A 19,958-nucleotide genomic window follows, 5' to 3' on the forward strand; every position below is an offset into this window, starting at 1 on the left:
AGAAGAATTAAGTTGGCACTTATGAAAGAAACTCAATCATACTCAGATCTATAATGGCACTGTATCTAAAGAAGAAAACATTCGACCACCTCGACACTTGAAACGGACATCATAAGGAAACTGCAGGTCGCACAACGCTCAATGCAACGAAATATGCTGGGAATACCAAGAGAGACCGTAAAAGAATAGAGTGGATACGACAAAAGACCCAAGTAATATATGTCATCCACAGAGTCAAATCTCTCAAGTGGCAATGGACACCTGGACACCTGGCAAGAAGGACGGATAACAGATAAGCCACAAAAATTACAGCATGGTACCCACAAGGAATTAAGAAACCTAGAAGAAGACCGAACCTGAGATGGGACAATGATGTTAAGAAATTAGGATAATTTACGCCCGCATAGCCAAAAATAGACAACAATGGGCCCAACCTGCAAAGAGAGTACCAAGGGAGTCTACACCATAATTGGAAATGCTTGAATAAGCTGGAAATTATGATGATAAAGATACATAACATAAAGAGTGTCCATTTTTCGACACTTCTCAATAGTATCTCACCTATTTGTAAAGATAGGGTTGCGGTTTCCGTGACACTGTGCCAACTTTTGTGCAACTAATGATTCTACCAACAAAATTTTCAAAGCCTTCTTTGTTCCTGAGATACAGGGTAAAATTAAAAAGTGGCACTATTGGAACAACGGACTTTATAATGTTTGTCTCTTAAATTATTAAAAAAGTTACTTTTTCAGTTATAAGGCAAATATAATCCGGAGTTTCACCATAGTTTTTTACTGCAAATAATTAATCTTCATACAATTTTATGACACCCGTATTTTTTTTATTCTACTTTACCCATTTTTTTTAAATTAATCAATATTAAGAATTTCAAATTTACACTTTTGCAATCTCTGACATCACCTATTAAAAGTGTCACGGTTTGCTACCAGGTACAAAGGTAAATAAAAACCATTTTTCTAAATGTATTTTAAAGTAGATATAAAATTAATTGTAAAATATAACTTAAGGAACTTACGTTAAAATGATCTTCACAGTAAAATCTCGTACTTTTGCTGACATATTGTTGTCTTGCCGCTTCAAATCAGGCTCAGTTATAACAACTTTTTCTGGAGAGCCTTCAGAGTTATTTAGACAGCCCTTCACAAAACAAACTTTAACATCCTTCAATACAAGAATAATAAACAGGGTACAATAAAACAAAATTGAAAACTCAAAGTATTTAACGCCAAACGCAAAATCCACAAAATCCACAAATCCACCAAACCAAACCAAACCTCGAACCCCCGAACGCCTCGAACATTCAAACAATTTTGGTAGTGTTTAGTGCTTCGATAAAAATGGCAGTAACCTGTTAATTATAAAAATTTAAGTTTTAATTTCTAGTAGTAAAAAATATAAAAGTAAATTTAATATTGGGGTAATAAAAAATAATCCCACATAAAAACGTATTTTTTAACGATCTTAATACAAACAGAAAAATCTAACATGATTTTAAGATATATGGTGTAAATACGGTAGCAGAGAACTAGACACGCCATAATATTATTCTTCAGAGGCTCGCGCCCTCTGTGAACTATTCAGTCAAATACAGATAGGTGACGTCACAATTTTCTACGCGTCTTTTCAAACCAGTGAAATTTGTACTGAATTTGATTTATTATTTATTCCTTAATTGCAACTTCGTTGCATCTCTTTTTGTATTGAGGGAGTACTTTTTAATCACTTCAACTGAATTTTATATTAAAAATAACAAAAATTTACTATGGTTAAACAACGGATTATATATTTTTTTAAATAGAACCCTTATATTTTTATTTATGTTAATTACATGTTTTTATTTTCAAAACTAGCTGCAGAAATTCATTTTTCTTCTTTCTACTAAATACATTTTATGCATATAAAGCAAAAACGTATAGCTATATGACGCTTTACTAATAAACCAACAGAAAAACGCGATATGTTTATGACATAAATAAACGATAACAAAAATTGTTAAATCAGTTTTTTTATGGCGACAATTCGTTCTAAGCAATATCTTGAAGTAGCCTATGGATAAGGAATTGATATGCTTGGAAACAAATTATATTTTCTAAATAATGCTTCCTTTAAATACAGTTATTTAGCAAGCCAAAATTATTTGTATTTGTGAATAAAGCTTCATTCAGAACTTCAAAATTAGTGGAATAAGTCAATGGTTTCAATTAGCGTAGAAATTTGTTCCTCTAATATCAATGTAAGCATTCACAACGTCAAAATTAGTGGTAGTAATCTTCAATTAGTGGAAAAAGTCAAGAAACTTTTAATTTTTTGACTAATTATAATTCAGAAGTTGCAAAAAATGTCATTTTGGCCTTTAATTATCATCCGTCAAGAGAAATTGTGGTTAAAAATCAAAATGTATTGTTTTATAAGCTAAATATTAGGCTTTCTCTATGGATACAACTGACTACCGCAGACTGTTGCTAGGATATTTTATTAATTTTAATTGTGTTTTTTAGACATTGTGAATGATCGTAGACTAAAAAGTATAAAGTTTAATTGAAACCACTAATTTATTCCACTAATTGCGAATTTCTGAATGAAGCTTAAAGTGTAATTGAAACCACTAATTTTGTCCACTAATTGCGAGGTTCTGAATGAAGCTTAACGCATAACATACGATAAATTAGAATAATAATATCTAAATTAGAACTATATCTTAACATTTGGCAGATGTATTTATTCACCATGTTCTTGGTTATATGAATATCTTAGTTTTTATTTTCATATTCCGACAGCAGGAGTTCAAACTCCATAAAATGTTTCTTGCTTGCTTTTTGCAAAATCCGGCATCTAACTATTGAAATATTACATAGATTTCCGACGTTTTTGGGATGTAGTAAACCGTAAATTCCAATGTTCCATTAAATTATTCATCGTTGCGTTTTTAACGTATAGGTTTATAATCCAAATTATTGTTATTTATTTTATCGTTATAATAATTTTCTGTATAACATTATAAAAGAAGATATATAGAATTATTAACGAGTAAACATTATTGTAAATATATTTGAGTGAAAATAACAAATTTCTATTGTAGAACAAAATTTATGCTTTTAACTAAACTTTGTATATTTGATAAATTTTACTTCGATAAATTTTCACTTTTATACCTATGGAAATAGGGTCTTCGGTCCCGGCCTTCGGATGAAACCTTTGCGTTTGTGAGCCAGCCCAAATCTTTGCCAGGCTAAGCCTTTCTGTCACAGGCCAAGTCGCGGACTTTACCTTTGGGACGCTGCTTCTCTATCAAATTTTCATCCGATAAACACTAATCTATACAGGGTGAGTCTTAAATAAGTGCAAATATTTTCAGAGCTGGTAGATCTCGATAAAAGAAACATATTTTCTCTTTACCGTTTTTCAAATAAATCCAAAATAACCGAGTTATTTCATTTCTAAAATTTCCAAGAAAAAAATATTTTTTCCTGAAATTTTGAGAAGCACTGGATCTTTTCTGGATTTTCTTCCTTGTAAATTTAATCTACTACCTATGTTGCCATATTACCAATAAAGTATGTTTTTTAACTAAAAATTAAAAAAAAAATAAAATAACTTCAAATTTTAAGAAATTTATAATACCCTAAAAATATTTGAACTCACTTAAGACCCACCCTTTATAAGAACTATGTACAGTTCTTAAATATTTTGAATTCAAGAGGGAATACAACAATTTTGGAGAAATATTTAACTATATACGCCAGCATTAATTTATTTTAAATTTATTGTACTCGGCTACGTAGTACAATAATAGTCGTTAAATATTTAATCATTTCTCTTCAGTTTGTTTAGTAAATAATTATTATATTAATCATTGAATTAACAATGAATAAAAAAATCAACTCTTATTTATATACATTTTGTCCTACAAAGCAACAAATATGTTACAAGTATTTTATTATATCAATCCCGGTAATACAAAACATAATAATATAGTAGTAGGTGTCTCTTACACAATATAAGGGTGTTTTCGGTTGTTAGCAGTTTGCCGGCAAAAAGGAATGGTTTGGGCATCAACCCAGACAAAACTGAACTCACTCTGTTTACAAGAAAATTCAAGATACCCAAGTTCACGCTACCAAAGCTGGAAGGGAAGACACTTGTACTTGCTAAGGAAACTAAATATTTAGGAATCATTCTGGACTGGAAGCTTTCCTGGAAAAGGAACACAGAGGAAAGGATGATAAAGAGAATAAATGCATTCTATGCATGTAAAAAAACTATTTGGAAGGAGATGGGATCTGCAACCGTACATTATACACTGGATGTTGGATGTACACTGCTATAGTTAGACATCACTTATGGAGCACTAGTATGGTGGGAAGCGGTACTTAAAGAGTTTAGTAGAAAAAGCCTCACAAAAGTACAGCTATTAGCAGCTCTAGGTACAACTGGAGTAAGGAACGACACAGCGCAAGCTGCGCTAGAAGCAATTCTGGACTTGCAGTCAATCGACTGGCTCGTGAAAGATCTGGCCGCTAAGATCTGGCTTAAGGGAATCAAATCTGTGGAACCAAACCAACTACGGTCACTCGAGGATATTGCCAGTGATAGGAAAAATCATGGTGAACACGAGTCCACATCTACTAGACCATAAAACGGACTATATGGTCACCAAACATGATTTTGGAGAAAAGATAAAGATTCGCATTCCGACAAGAGATGAATGGGAAAGCAAGCGAGTAATGAACACTCAAGAGTTAACAGTCTACACAGATGCTTCCGCAACTTCAAGAGGCACAGGTATAGACATCTTCTCAGAGGAGCTAGACATCCGACGATCTTTAAGGCTATCTGATGGCTGTAATGTTCTACATGCAGATATTTACGCCATAAAGGAAGCGACTAGTTGTATACGAGAAAAAATTGCTGATAGACCAATAGGGGATATCGTGATATACTCTGACAGCTTGGGCGCTTTAAGAAGCATCACCATGCAATCAGTGAGATCGAAAACTGTGATGGAATGCCGAGAGGCACTGTCCTGGCTATGTCAAGGCGGGTCTACTCTGTGCTGGGTGCCAGGCCACAGCAGTGTGGGTAGGCAATCAGGAACCAGACAGATTCGCCAAAGAGGGGGCCAGGGGAGAGGCCGTAGATCACCCACCACTTGTGACGATCAACACACTGAAAGAAGCTATAGGAACTGCCATCAAGGCCAAGCAGCAAGAGACGTCGCAACACCGTGAGGACTGCGCTACAGCTCGAAGACTATATCCAGTGGTAGATAGCAAAAAGACAAAACAACTACTAGAACCTCGACTAGAACACAAAAAGAACTTAGTACACATAATTGTGGGTGTCGTCACTGGACACTGCCCCACGGGGGTAAATCTCGTGAGATGGAAAATTTCCAACGACGACTACTGCAGAGAATGCGAAGAGGAAGAAGAAATCATAGAGCACCTGCTGTGTCACTGTCGGGCACTGGAATACCGACGCTTTAAAACTTTAGGGCCGCTTTTTTGGAGGGACTAGAGGAAGCAGCAGAAGACAACATTAGCGACATCGGGAACTTTGCAAAGAGCTGGAAGTGTTTTAACGCAAAGAAAGAATGAGAGGAAGGTTTGGTACAACAATAAACAGGGGTATCGCAATGGGCCCAAGGCCTCCGAGAGAGAAACATGATCCCAGACCCCACCAACCTAACCTAACCTAACCTGTTGTTCATTCTTAAAAACACAGACGATGCCGAAATATGAATGATTAAAACTTTCAGCAATTTTAAAAGATCGCGAACCAGACCAAAACTGCTTTAAAACGTCGAAAGATCTAATCGGCAGGCCAAGTCCGCAGGCCGGTGCCGAATTCCGGATCCGCAGGCCGACTCAGCGTTCCGGATCCGCAGGCCGGGCCTTCTGGTGTTTGGGGGGCTATTCCCAGCAGATATTTTTATATTTTTCTTAACCATTACTCATATTTATCTTACGTATTAAGTAATTTTTAGCATGAATAAATCCACAGAGTAATTCTACTATTCTTAAAAAGAATCTATATGCGGTTCCCTGGTTGAGATTTTAGAAGCGATAAGGCATATTTTAGTAACATCTTTGTTATTATACAGACGGCTTCATGCTCATTTCGATGTTAAAATTGTAAAATCACAAATTAATATGCTTTTCAACAATGCCTATTTTAAAATACTATCTTCATTAACATCAGTAATTTTAAAAAAATTGGTGTATATATTTATATATACAGGGCGACTAAAAATTAAACTTTTATCTAACTTCATATTTCATAAAAATTAATTAAACTAGCTAAGCCTTTTAAAAAGACTCGTTATATTCAATTAATAAAATAAACCATGTTTTTTATTTAAAACCTGTAAAAATAGAGATTTTATTATTCATGAACTATTTGTGTATATATTCTAAGAGGTCCTATTAGTAACAGATGGCTTGAAAGATATTAAGGAAATATAAATAAAAACGTTAATTCTTTAATTTTACCCCTTTTCATCAAATTTCCTGAGCTTAATATTCATTTCTTTTTTGTTTGTATATCCAATGTCCTCTAAAATGAAATGCTTTTAATAAATACCTAAAACTTAAGACATTTTAAGCGTAGAGCTTTAATTAATATATTCATATTTTAGGATGGCCGCTTTAAAAAATACTAAATAATACTGAATATAAAGTAATTTCCTCTTAAAACGTTGGTATTTTCTATTTTATAAAAAATATTGACAGTTCTAAATAAATTATTTCTTCATATCTGAATGTGAATTAGAATACCAGGTGGCTCTCAAAAGTGGCTCACCCCTTTAACTTTTTTATATTTTGAGATAAAAAACGAGATTTGTTATGTTAGTATATGACATAAATCAGGATTGATTGACGTGTTCAATTGTTTTCGGTTACCGATTTCCTTTATGGTTATTGTTTTACCGGAAATAATGTGAATAAACCCGAATAAGATGTGGATGAAGACATTCCGAAATCTCTGAAGCTTGTTACACACAATAGTACGCTGAAAAAATACACGAACAGAACGAATTAACACTAAAATTAGTCTTTTTCCACTCTGTATTTAGTGCTGCCAGGCCACCGTCATTTGTTTCCCCTATTTAAGTAGGACTATTTGCATTGACTGGAATAGCGCCAACATAACTCTAATTCATAAGAAAGGCAGCAAAAAAGTCATCAGAAACTATAGAACAATAAGTCTACTACCAGCAACATAAAAGATATTCACAAAATAATAAACAACAGAATACAAAACACGCTAGACACTGCACAACCACGAGAACAAGCAGGCTTTAGGAGCGGCTTCAGCACAATTGATCACATACATACACTTAGAGAAACTATCAGCCGAACAAAATAATAAGAACTTCCACTAGCCATAGCCTTTATAGACTTTGAGAAGACTTTGGACTCGATATATCCTAAGGCAATAATAAAAGCCCTAGCGATACAAGGTATTCACAGGTCTTATATAGAAACTCTCGCCAAAATACAGGGTGTCCCAGTTCAAACGAAACAAGGCAATTTAAAGGCATTTCTGTTGTGAAAAGGACAAAAGGGTCCGTCAAAAGGACAACACATGTCAACTTTATTTTCGAAGGGGAAATAAGATGCGACTATTTTTGAAGACCATAATGCAAACCCTACGCGGGGGTGACATCCACCCTTAAAATCTTAAACGTAATGCGGAGTGGAGTAGCACATCATTTGAAAGATATTGATATTTGATTAATTGTGTACTATTGATATTTGATTAATTGTACAGGAATCGAAATGGAGTCTAAAATAAGAAATTTAGTTTAAATCAACAAGATTTTGCTTAAGGAATAATACACAAAAAGTAGTACCTTGCTTTGAAACAATTACTTGATTAAATATTCGAATTTAGCACCCCCTGCTTCCATGCACGAATGTAGGTTCTGCTCATACTCGTAGCGTTCTCGGACGTGTTGTAATATTTCGGGTGTTATCAAATTTAATTAAAGGGTGTTATCAATTATCAAATCTTTGACTGTAATACTTCTACTGTCTCCGGTTGCGTGGTGAATACTTTTCTTTCAAGATGTCCTTATAAAGAAAATCCAGCGGAGACAAATCCGGTGACCTAGCTGGCCATTCAAAAAAGGGTCCCCTTCTTCCAATCCACCGACCGGGAAATGTTTCATCAAGAGACTGCCGCACACGTACAGCATAGTGTGGGGGAGCTCCTTTTTGTTGAAACACATGTTGATTTTCGTCATAGTCATCATTCTCAATTATTTGTGTAATGCTTGGATTTATGGCATTTTTCAAAAGATCCAGATACATATTTTCATTCAGATTTCTATCCAGAAAGAACGGGCCAACTAGACAGTCGCCAAAGATTCCAGCCCACACGTTAATTTTTTGAGGGTACTGAGTATGAACCTCACGGAGTTCTCTAGGATTGGTATCAGATCAGTAGCGACAATTGTGGCGATTTACTGTTCCATTGAGGAAAAATGTACATTCATCCGAAAAGCACATATTGAAAAGAAGACGTTGAGTAGCAATGAGCATTTCACTTAGTTCTTTACAGAATTGTAATCGTGTGTCGTAATCATCTTCGTTCGATTCTTGGACCAGATGAAGTTTGTAAGCATAGAATTTGTGGAACTTTTAATGATCCCATTTAAACTTTTGTATTCTATCGGGTTTGCTCTGTGCAATTCTCTCTGTTATCCATGAGGTCTAGTATTTCCTGCGTCATCAATTCCTGCTTTTTGTTGGTTGTCGTGAATCAAATATCTTTTTCCTGGATATTTATTATTCTAGCTCTTAAATCATTTCATGTCTTTTCGACATCCTCTTCCCGTACGGGTATCCTACCATTTCTAGTTCTTTTTCGATCTTAGAACTTATCTCTTTGTTCTATTCTTTGGGGTTGTTCAACATTGCCATGTCTATTTTTTTGACGTTTTTTCTCTTTTAACTCTCAAGAATCTCTTGAGTCTAAAGTCCAGCACGACAGTCAATTTTCCAGGCATAAACAAGCTACGTACGTTCCAGGTGGCGATGGGTAGGTACTATATTGTCATATATCTTGATTTTCTCTGTATTTCCTTGATTCTTAATAGTAGACAACGGGGGTATTCTTCGCACCCTCTCCCCACTTAAGGGGTGCCCCGGACAGAGGGCCATTTTATCGGCCGACGGAATGTCTCATATAACCTCACCTCTATAATTATTTAATACACAATCTTATGCTGATTACAATGGTCGACAATAGAATTTGCGCTATTTATGGCATTATGTAATTAATTCATTATCAGTCATATTTGAAATGCTTAATTTACTTTCCTAAAACTGGTCAACTTTGTTAAGAAATTAATTTCTTATTTATTTAACCATCCGCTGTTTTCACTAGACTTCGATCTTAAAAATACTGTAATTTTATTCCTTTTGAAAATATTAAATTCTTGTAGTTCAAAGTTTCGCTACTTTATATTTTATAAAAATAAAGCATCTTTTCTATGGTCTACAAGCATTATAATAAAAATACTTTCTTGGAATTATTGTAGCAATTTTAGTAATAATGTATAATCTAAACGGGATGTAAACATTGTTGCAGGATTATAAACTTAAGCATATGGCAGAAATGCAGCAATCTGTAGTGGCTGAATTGGAGGCTCGACAGCAATTAGCAAATCAAGTGCTCCAATGGGAGGAAAACTTGGAACGATTACATTGTGAGCAGTTCCGATTACGTTGTTATATGGCCAGTCTTCAAAGTGGCGAACTTCCAAATCCTAAAGTTAGTATGATGTTCATATTTTATTTTTATCTTTGTTACAATTATTTACATACAAATTTATGCAGGGTAAGTTTAAATAAGTGCAAATATTTTTAGGGGTAGTATATTTTGACCCCAGAAACGCTATTATGAAGTTTTTTTGGAAAAAAAAACAATATGAAAATTTGAAATTTTTTGAAAAAAAATTTAGAAATGTTTTTAATTAAAAAACTTCTTGATAATATGGCAACATAGGTAGTATATTAAATTTACAAGAAAGAAAACCCAGAAAAGATCCATTGGTTCTGAAAATTTAAGCAAAAAATATTTTTTCTTGAAAATTTTCAAAATAAACTAGCTCGGTTATTTTGAACTTATTTGAAAAACGATAAAAGAAAATATGTTTCTTTTATCGAGATCTACCAGCTCTGAAAATATTTGCATTTATTTAAGATTCACCATGTATAATACTGAATAAACTGTCAACTGACCTGGCGATAACCGCGACTAAGTTCCTTCAGTTAAATCAGTTTAATTGTTTTAATTTACAATGTTTAATTTATAACAAATCTAGATCAGCATGATGGAAGCAATTGTTGGCCGTACATCAACCCATTTGCTTTATATCGATTTGGCCGATATATTTTGATTATATTTTACAATGCTTTTTTTTCAAATTCATATAAACCCAAATCGGCCTTAATTTTGTTTCTTGATAATATTTGTCATCTAAAATATTTTATTTTTAATATTGTTTTTATATTTATTTATAATATTATTAATTCCATTTCCTTATTTAAATTATTTTATTCATTCCAGATAGTCCTATAGTTTGATTAACGCCATATTTTTGATGTTGTGAAAGTAAATTTTTGTAAGTAAAATAAAATTTTGTGCTTCTAGTCCGGTCGAGTTTTTTTAGGAGGCCTTTTTTATGAACCTAAATAATTTTTAAGGTGTTAACGTTGAAATTAAGCGTGGAAGTCACTTCGACAATTTTGGCTTTTTGTCGCTGCATTAAATTATACCAGCAGAAAATAAAATAAAGGTTTAAATAAAAATAAATTTAAGAAAATATTTTTTTTTAAGTTATTTTTTATACAAGACGATAAAATACTATTTTATCGTCGTGTATAAAACAATATTTTTTCCATAGCTAGTTGCGTTTTAAAAAATATTTAGAAATTATTGTTTCAAGGAATTTATTACGAGTAGAAAAAATATTGTGTTGGGTTGGCGTTGGTTTCTATGTAACTAGCGTGTACCAGCGACTTCGTTCGCGTCGAATTAATCATTTGTAATGGTGATGATAAAGCAAAGCAAGAATTTCCATTAACATACAAAATGGATAAATTTTTTTCACATTTATGTCAGCATGAGAACAAACAGTACGGCGATATTATTATACAGGGTTGTTCACCACATACGACACGGAATATTGTAGTTAAATGATTAGATTTTTACACATTTTAAGTATTGGGTTCGTTGAAGGACTATTAGAGCTACAATTTAAAAATATTTTTACAAGATACAGAGTGTCCCAAATAAATAAAAAATATCAAAGTTGTATTTTTTTAAATGGAATACCCTGTATATTATTACATTTTTAGTTTCTACGATTAAAATAAAGGTAAATTTGATTAAGGTTTACCGCACTTTAATCTTACCGTTTTTGAAATATTTTCAATTTTGTGAAATTGCAGTCAAAATTTTAAGGCTTCATTTCTCCAAGGGTATCAAAGTTTTTAATACTAAATATTTACTGAAGTTTATTTATTGATCAGTTATTGTGTTGCAATAGTAAAAATTATATTACCTTATACAGAGTGTCTAAAATTTTATTTTAAATAATTACTAGCTTTAAACGGCAATAACTTGTTTAATTTAAATGGAACACCCTGTATATTTTATGAGAACCAGATGCACAATATAATTGTCTATCAAATTGTACTATGCCATTTTTTACTTATCTCTTCAAGTTTCCGTAGAAAATGCATTTTCTTGTAATTTAAAACTCATTTATCAATATACCCATGGAATACTGACATTTTAGATTATTTTTAAAGATGAACCAAATTTTTTAAAGAGTACAGATACTAATATTGTCGATATAGTTGTTTATTTCATTAAGAAATAAAAAAAAGGTTTAAATATTTGTTAATGAGGACCAATTAATATGATTCCAGTATTCAAACTACATTAATTGACTGTTTGCGTTGATTAATAATAATTGCTCCAAATACTAAAAAACTGAATTTTGTACCTATGTGTATTAGACAGTGTGGTAAAAAGTAACACCTTAAAAATGATATTTCATTTTTTGACAAATGCTTATTTATAACAACAGAGACATTCATTTTCATAACTTATTATTATATTGATTTCTGAATCAAATCCACATTTATTTAGAATAATTTATTAACGAACATATCTAAGTATGTAATTAATTAGTATTTGGGCGGAAATAATGGTGGTATATTTAATTAATGGTATACTCTTTTATAAAGATTTAAATAGTTTTCTTTTTGCATACAAATGGTCTAGCAATATTATCATTTTGCTAAAAACGATAATATTACTAGCCCGTACATTTTGTACATTTGTTGCTTTAAAAACAATCTAAAATGTCAATATTCCATGGGTATAATGAGGTCTAAATTATAAGTAATGCATTAAATAAACGAGGTCTAAATTATAAGTAAATGCATTTTCTATGAACACTTGAAGGCATAGGTAAAAGTGGTATAATACAATTTGATAGACAATTAAACTGTGCATCTGATTTTCCCTGTACACGGTGTTCCATTTAAATTAAAGAAGTTATTGCCGTTTAAAGCTAGAAATAATTTAAAATAAATTTTTAGACACTCTGTATGAGGTAGTATTATTTTTATTATTGCAACACAATAACTGAGCAATATATAGACTTCGGTATATAGATAAAACGGTAAGATTAAAGTGCGGTAAACCTTAATCAAATTTACCTTTATTTTAATCGTAGAAACTAAAAATGTAATAATATACAGGGTGTTCCATTTAAAAAAATACAACTTTGATATTTTTTTTTTTATTTGGGACACTCTGTATCTTGTAAAAATATGTTTAAATTGTAGATCTAATAGTCCTTCAACGAACCCAAAACTTATAATTTGTAAAAATCTAATCGTTTAGCTACAATACTCCGTGTGGTATGTGGTGAACAACCCTGTATAACTTGGTAATATTTGAGAGGTTTCATCTCGTTGGAATTTGACTTCCGAAAAATCCGTTTGCCAAAAATAAGCTTTTTAAGTCAAGCAGTTTAAGCAGAATCGTGGTTAAGAAATTACTTAAAAATATTTAAAAAACCAAATAAATTATGCTTGCCCAAGCGTTTTCTCGAAAGACTAACCGTTTTTTAAATAACAAATATTGTAATATTTGAGGGGCGTTTTCACCCTCTTGGAATATGAGATTCGAGAAACCCCTCCTTATCGAACCTCTACACCCCACAGTCAATCCGCTTGCCAAAAATCAGCTTTAAACGTCAAGCACTTTAAGCAGAATCGTGATGACTCAATGGTCATATTTTATTGTACAAATTTGTGAATTTTTGCACCCTGTACAAATTTATGAAAAATCTTAAAATATGTAAAACAACAAAATAAAATATACGTGTTTAAGAGTTTTTCCAAAAAACTCACCGGTTTTTAAATAAAAAATATTTTGATATTTGAGGGATAGTTTCACCCCCTTAGAATTCGAGTTTCGAAAAATCCCTTCTTATCGAACTTCTACACCCTAAAGTCAATCTGTTTTCCAAAAATCAGCTTTTTTACGTCAAGCGCTTTAAGCAGGATCGTGATTAATCAATGACCAGATTTTTCGAAACACCCTGTATACATTTTTAAAAAATCTTAAAATATGTAAAAAAACAAAATAAAATATACGTGTTTAAGCGTTTTTTCGGAAACTTGGCCGTTTTTTAAATAAAAAATATTGTAATATTTGAGGGGTGGTTTCACCCACTTGGAACTGGAATTTCGAAAAATCCCTTCATATCGAACCTCTACACCCTAGAATCAACCTGTATGCCAAAATTGAGCTTCTTACGTTGAGTGGTTTGAACAGGATCGTGATTAATCAGTATGTCAGTCACTTAAGGATTTTATATATTAGTATAGATTTGACAAATAAATAAAGCTGTCTCTTTAGTTTTCAGTTTTGATTTCGGATTTTCAGATATTCAGGGGGGGACAAACGCCATATCCAAAATACTTCCTTTTAAATCCCGAATAACCTATGAAAAGGAATACAAAAATTTTCAAAAATGGAATCAATTAAACAACGTGCGAGAAGAAATAAAGTTTTTAACCTATCCTCGCTGTTAAAGTATCATTTAAGGTACCCTTGCGGTTAAAGTACTATTATATCTACTATTTTTGATAGATATAAGGCAATTTTAACAGTTGCTATGGAAAAAAAATTCTAAGCGACCGACGCACGGTGGATCGAGGTATAGGAAAATAGGGACATTGGCTCTAACATTGCAATGAAATGTCCGATTTTAATAGTTTTGACCAATTCGTATAGAGAACACCTTACAATATTTGAATTTATTATGAAATTTGACATTTGCTAAAAATCTAAGATGGCGGACATTATTGTAAATACAGACACCTATTATTATTATAGTTTATGAGCAAAAGCAAGGAACACCTTCGATTTTGAGAATTGTGGGCAGTTTAAAGAAAGAATAGTACTCCATATAATTTAAAATTATTATAAAATTGAACATTTAATAAAACTCAAAATGGTTGACAAATAATACATACAATACATATACAGGTGGAGACTTAATAATGTCAATAATTATCCTCGCTAAAGTTGTGTTTAAAAAGTTTGATATTTAAGAGTTTTGAGCATGCAGACTTGAATATCAAATATCAATATTAGAGCTGTTGTCAGACTTCCCAGTTTGCCGCTACACATAGCAACTTTAATAAAACTTATAAATTCAAGATGACATTCGCCTACTAGAGTGCCATTTACCTATTTCTTTTTTTAAGAACAGACATTTTGATAATATATCGCATCTAATTGGTAAAAAGGGTCGCCAAAAATCGTGTCCCAACCCCTGCCGAATGATCTTTTTTGGATTCTTTCTTGACTGTTCATTGTTTAATTGTATCCCAAGAAGTCATTTTACTATCCACTTTACAGAAAATAGATATACATTTTTGTTTCTATTTTTAAATCACAACCAAAGTTGATGTAAAATCGGCCTTGTTTAAACGTTTTTTTATTTTCTACTAAAATCGTTGTCCCGCTTTCAACGTGGTAGTAGCAAAAAGCGTATTATAATGTTTTACTAGAAGACCAATATGTCTTAAAACAAAAAGTGTTGTAAAACGCTAGAAATTTCGAACTTTTTTAAACAGCCAATGTCCACTCTTTAGCATTGAGTCGTTCCAGTGTGCGACGGATAGAACTAGTGGAGCTCTAAATTCACCGCATTCAAATTGTGTTTCGAAAATGCACACATTCCGAGATATTTACTTTGGAACATTTTGATTGTTGATTTTCTGAATATACCCCTTTAAAAAATCGATTTTTATGTTTATTAACTTTTCTCATTTTTTTCCATCCATTTGCTCTATCCGTAGAGGCCTCACTAGTCGTTTAGCTACTTACCGTTTTTATACCGAGAGAAAACATCTTATTTCTATTAACACCTTTATTTTATTTTTCTGCTGGTATAATTTAATGTAGCCACCAAACGCCAAAATTTTCGAAGTGACTTCCACACTTAATTTCAACCTTAACACCTTAAAAATTATTTAGAGTCATAAAAAATAGGCCGCCTTCTAAAACCCACGAATTGTGGTAGCTAGACCGGACTATTATTTTCAAAAACCATTTACGAAAAGATTTTTTCGCAGATTTTAAAAACCCAAACCTAGATTTTTTTTCAAATTTTCTTTTAAAAGCTCCGTTACGGTGTATTAAATCCCTGCCTTCTTTACAGTCTTTACTGACCCACGTTTCGAGAGCAACGAAGAACACCCTTAATAAATTAGGAGTGTTTACTGTATCCTCGTTCCACGCTTTTATTTGCGCTCGGAGCCCATCCCTCCTAAATAATCTCCTGGCAGGAAGGGGAGCCACTAAGAGGCGACCTCCTCTCCTCTCCAGATCAAACAGCGGCTCGAGTAGAAGGTCGTTACAGGTAAATATTTTTTTCTTTTTTTATTTACGAATATTTGTTGTTCGTTTAATTATACTATGGCAGTTATTGTCTGCAACATATATGGGAGTTTTTTTATTAATTCATTTAGAGGGTGGTAGGAATTACAATCGGGAAAATTCAGCAATGTACCGGGTGCGTCTCAAAAGTGGCTCACCCCCTATAACTTTTTTATTTTTTCAGATAAAAAAACGACATTTGGTATGTTAGTATATATAACATAAATTAGGATTGATTGACGTATTCAATTGTTTTTGGTCACTTCCTGTTTCACCGGAAATGATTACAACTTTTGATTTTTAAATCGCACCCCTGGTATATTTTTACTTTATTCAATAGAAAATTACACTCTGAATAGAATGATATCTCATATGTCAGCTTTTGACATTTTGGCTTAAAAAAATATTGCATTTTAAATTTCAATCTAGAGTGCCATGGCTGTGTTAAAAACAATAATTTTTATTCAAGGAGTCTTGGAAAAATACGTTTCATCATCTCATGTTTTTCGTGTCTTGTCCTGGCCGGTTAAAAGATGCCCAAATCGTATTTTTAATCTTGTCTCATGTTTTTCAAATAGAACAAGAGTGGCTCATTAGTATATTTGGAAAATGCATTTTTTTACAAATAATTTGGTACCACACACTTAGTATTTTGAGTCAAATTGTCATTATGAGCAGCATGTTACAATTTCAACCATATGCGAAAATTTCAAAAGTTGATATATGATATGTCATTCTATTCAGATTGTCATTTTCTATCGAATAAAGTTAAAAAATACAGGGAGTGTCATTTAAAAATCAAAAGTAGTAGTCATTTCCGGTGAAACAGGAAGTGACCAAAATCAACTGAATACGTCAATCATTCAAACCAAACCAAACATATCAAATCTCGATATTTTTTATCTACAAAAATAAGAACGTCATAAGGGTGAGCCACTTTTGAGACGCACCCGGTATAGTGCAGCTAAAAATAAGTAAAAAGTTCATATACATTTTTCTCCTAAAGTGCTTCGTTTCGGAGTTACGGTGTGTGAAGTGTGTGAAGTAGTTTAATTTTTATTTCGTTCTTTTCCAAATAAATTCTGAACTAACGTTGATATCTGAATGAAAATTGGCGTTTTTTGATATGAGAAATTCGATTTCGATGACGGTATAACTCCAACTTGTAGAGGGTGCTATCTACATGGTTTCTGTGCCTGTAGTAAAAAGTTTCTGCACTGTCTCAAAAATTTCTCTTCATATTGGCTACAGGCAACTATTCTTGAGATATATGAAATCGCAACAATAACTTTCCAAAATAAAGTTATACCTTTGCAATTTGCTTGAAAACAAATCTAGATACTTTGTCACAGAAATAAATATAAAAAATTAAAAAGTTATTTTTTGTAAATTGCCACTGAGCAGAATCCAAACGGAAACTAGGAAACTAGCTATTTATGCCTATTTACTTGCAGACAAATTTGAGTAACAAACAAAAAATATTTAAAGTTTAAGTTTCTTTTTGTATACCTCGCCTCGTCATCAGTGTCGTCATCAAACAAAAAAAACAATAAAGGAAAATTCTAAATGAAAAAACAAAACAATCGGAATAAAACCACATCAAAAACGGCTGGGGAATGACAATCAAAATATTTGTGTCTGTTTTTTTTGTGGTTAATAATTGTATCCGTTTTTAATCTTTCGATAATTACTAAATTAATTTTTATGTCAATTTTTAGTAAATGACGTCTAGAGATTGACCTCGCAAAATTTATCATCGATTGTCATTTCCAGCTATCTTTGACGCCGTTTTTTTTATACGGTACTTCAAAAATACTTAGTAATTTAGCACAGACATATCTATTAAAACCGATGACGTTCTAGTCTGCTGTACTTAAATTCAAATTTCAAATTAACAGTAATTAGGTATCTGATAGCAATTACCCCTAAAAAAACTTTGAAAAAATGAAACCAAAAAACTTTAAATGTCTACATATGAATTTTGTTACTTGACTCTCAAGACATAAAACAAATATTAATTTTCATATTTTTTTTGTTTAAGATGATAATTCAATAATTAATATTAGTTTAGCAAATACATCCCTATAATGAAAATTTCGTTATAATATTAATTTCCTGAAGCTTTCGTTACATGTATACCTTAAAATACTGCTGATTATTGTGAACATTATAACAGTGATTTTCCTTTAACTAACATGATCAATATTAATCACGACGGGGATTATAAATCTCATACACTAGCTATTAAGTATTTACAGCTTTTATTGTAATCTACGTTGAATGCGTAGAAATTTATCAACCTAATTTTATCAACCAACCGGTACTTATCAACCTTTTGTTATCTACATTTCATTGACCAGATTTCTTTGTCATTTAGCATTTGCCAATTGGTCATTTGGCCATTATTGACAATAAATTCTTGAAATGTATAAAACTTTTAATTATTCTTAATAATTTCCCACAAGAATTTCCATTAAATTGTTTTATTAAATATATATTTTAATACCTATGTCCCAACCAAAAAAATTGTTAAATATAAATTATTTAGAGTCATTTTTCTTTTGAGCAACGCATCGAATATTTTATACTTCATTTTCAAAATCATTATATTGTATTTTATCAATAGGAATTTATAGAATAGTTTATTATTTACGTAGTTTCTATCTTGTGTTTTGAGTGCATATAATTTTAGTCCACATAACAGTTGCGCTTAATGAGGAATAATTATGAAAAGTTGATATCAATTTTCTAAAGTCATAATGTTAAGGGATATGATGGTCTTTTCTTTGGTGACACAAAATTAAATCTTAACTACTGTTAACTACTGATTCCAATGTTAAACCCCATAATCAGTATATATCCCTGTAATTCATGGGTGCGTCTCAACCCCACAGTCCCTACGCGTTAATGCGTTAATGCGTCGATGCGATGCGTAGCGGAGCGGTCCGGTGAGAAGTTGGTTTTTGGACGATCCATTAAAGGAAATATCGCTAATACGTTGTGTCACAATGGGCACAATGAATACGGCCAATACGCGCAGTAAGATGAACTGAATAAAGAACGAAGAAAAAGTATATTTCCAAGCGCACGAATTCTAGCGTTGGATTAAGTAATTGTGTAATAAATACTTCGCATTTTTACTGTCTCCGACTTACTAGCTCGCCATAGGCTTGGTGCATTTCAGTTGGTTTCAACAAATTTCGACCGCAGCGCTTCAACGGAAAAAATCTGAAATTATCAATATATAGTTCACGCGGCCGTCATGTTGATCGCATTAAAATAATATTGAAATCGTGGTTTTGTCATAATATTTAAGTATTTTGGTATCTTGCTAGTGCAATTATTGAAACTATAAAACACTCAGATACGAGGTTTGTGTGACATAACGCTCTTTCGGGTAGTAAAAAAAAGTAAAAAAAAAATCGAACTAGGTGTCGTGTTGTGTTGTGACAATTTCTAATGTTAATAGAATTGCCGAAAAACGCATAAAGGAGAGCGTAATTAAGGCGTTGTTAGGTGTAATAACATTCAATAACTCAATTTTTTCGGATATTCAACTCCCCGAAACAACATTTTAAAGCTTCATATAGTTTCTCACACCGCACCGGTTTGATCAAAAGCAAAAATAAATTCAAGCAGTTTGACAAAACAAGTGAGTAAACAAAGTGCTCGTTGCATAATCACAAAATTAAATAGACATACTATGAGAGGATAAAATATAATTTGCAATATTAATGGTATACTTTTTTTAATCAACTAGTGATTAAATGTTTTATGTCCATCTTCTAAAATTATAATTATGTAACTTTAAAAAATGTTGTTATAGCCGAAATAGCCCCAACTATGTCTCACTAGCAAAACAGGTGATAAAACTATGCTCGCTACCGTAGTTGAACTCATCTAAAAAGTTTTTTTTTAACTGGAATAATAAATTATAATACAAGTTAGACCTT

The 19,958-nt window shown here is 32.1% G+C and overlaps 1 protein-coding gene across 1 annotated transcript in view; it reads left to right on the top strand.

Annotated features, from left to right (window-relative positions):
• The window catches only part of LOC115883013, a 638,791-nt gene that overhangs the window by 566,736 nt on the left and 52,097 nt on the right, over window positions 1-19,958 (top strand). Inside the window, exons 20-21 of the mRNA XM_030901288.1 lie at window positions 9,619-9,801; window positions 15,788-15,988. Of these exons, the coding sequence (XP_030757148.1) occupies window positions 9,619-9,801; window positions 15,788-15,988 (384 nt within the window). The remainder of the gene's footprint in view (window positions 1-9,618; window positions 9,802-15,787; window positions 15,989-19,958) is intronic.

Source organism: Sitophilus oryzae, unplaced genomic scaffold, assembly GCF_002938485.1.
Source record: "Sitophilus oryzae breed Bouriz unplaced genomic scaffold, Soryzae_2.0 scaffold_1801_pilon_pilon, whole genome shotgun sequence".
Classification (NCBI taxonomy): domain Eukaryota; kingdom Metazoa; phylum Arthropoda; class Insecta; order Coleoptera; family Curculionidae; genus Sitophilus; species Sitophilus oryzae.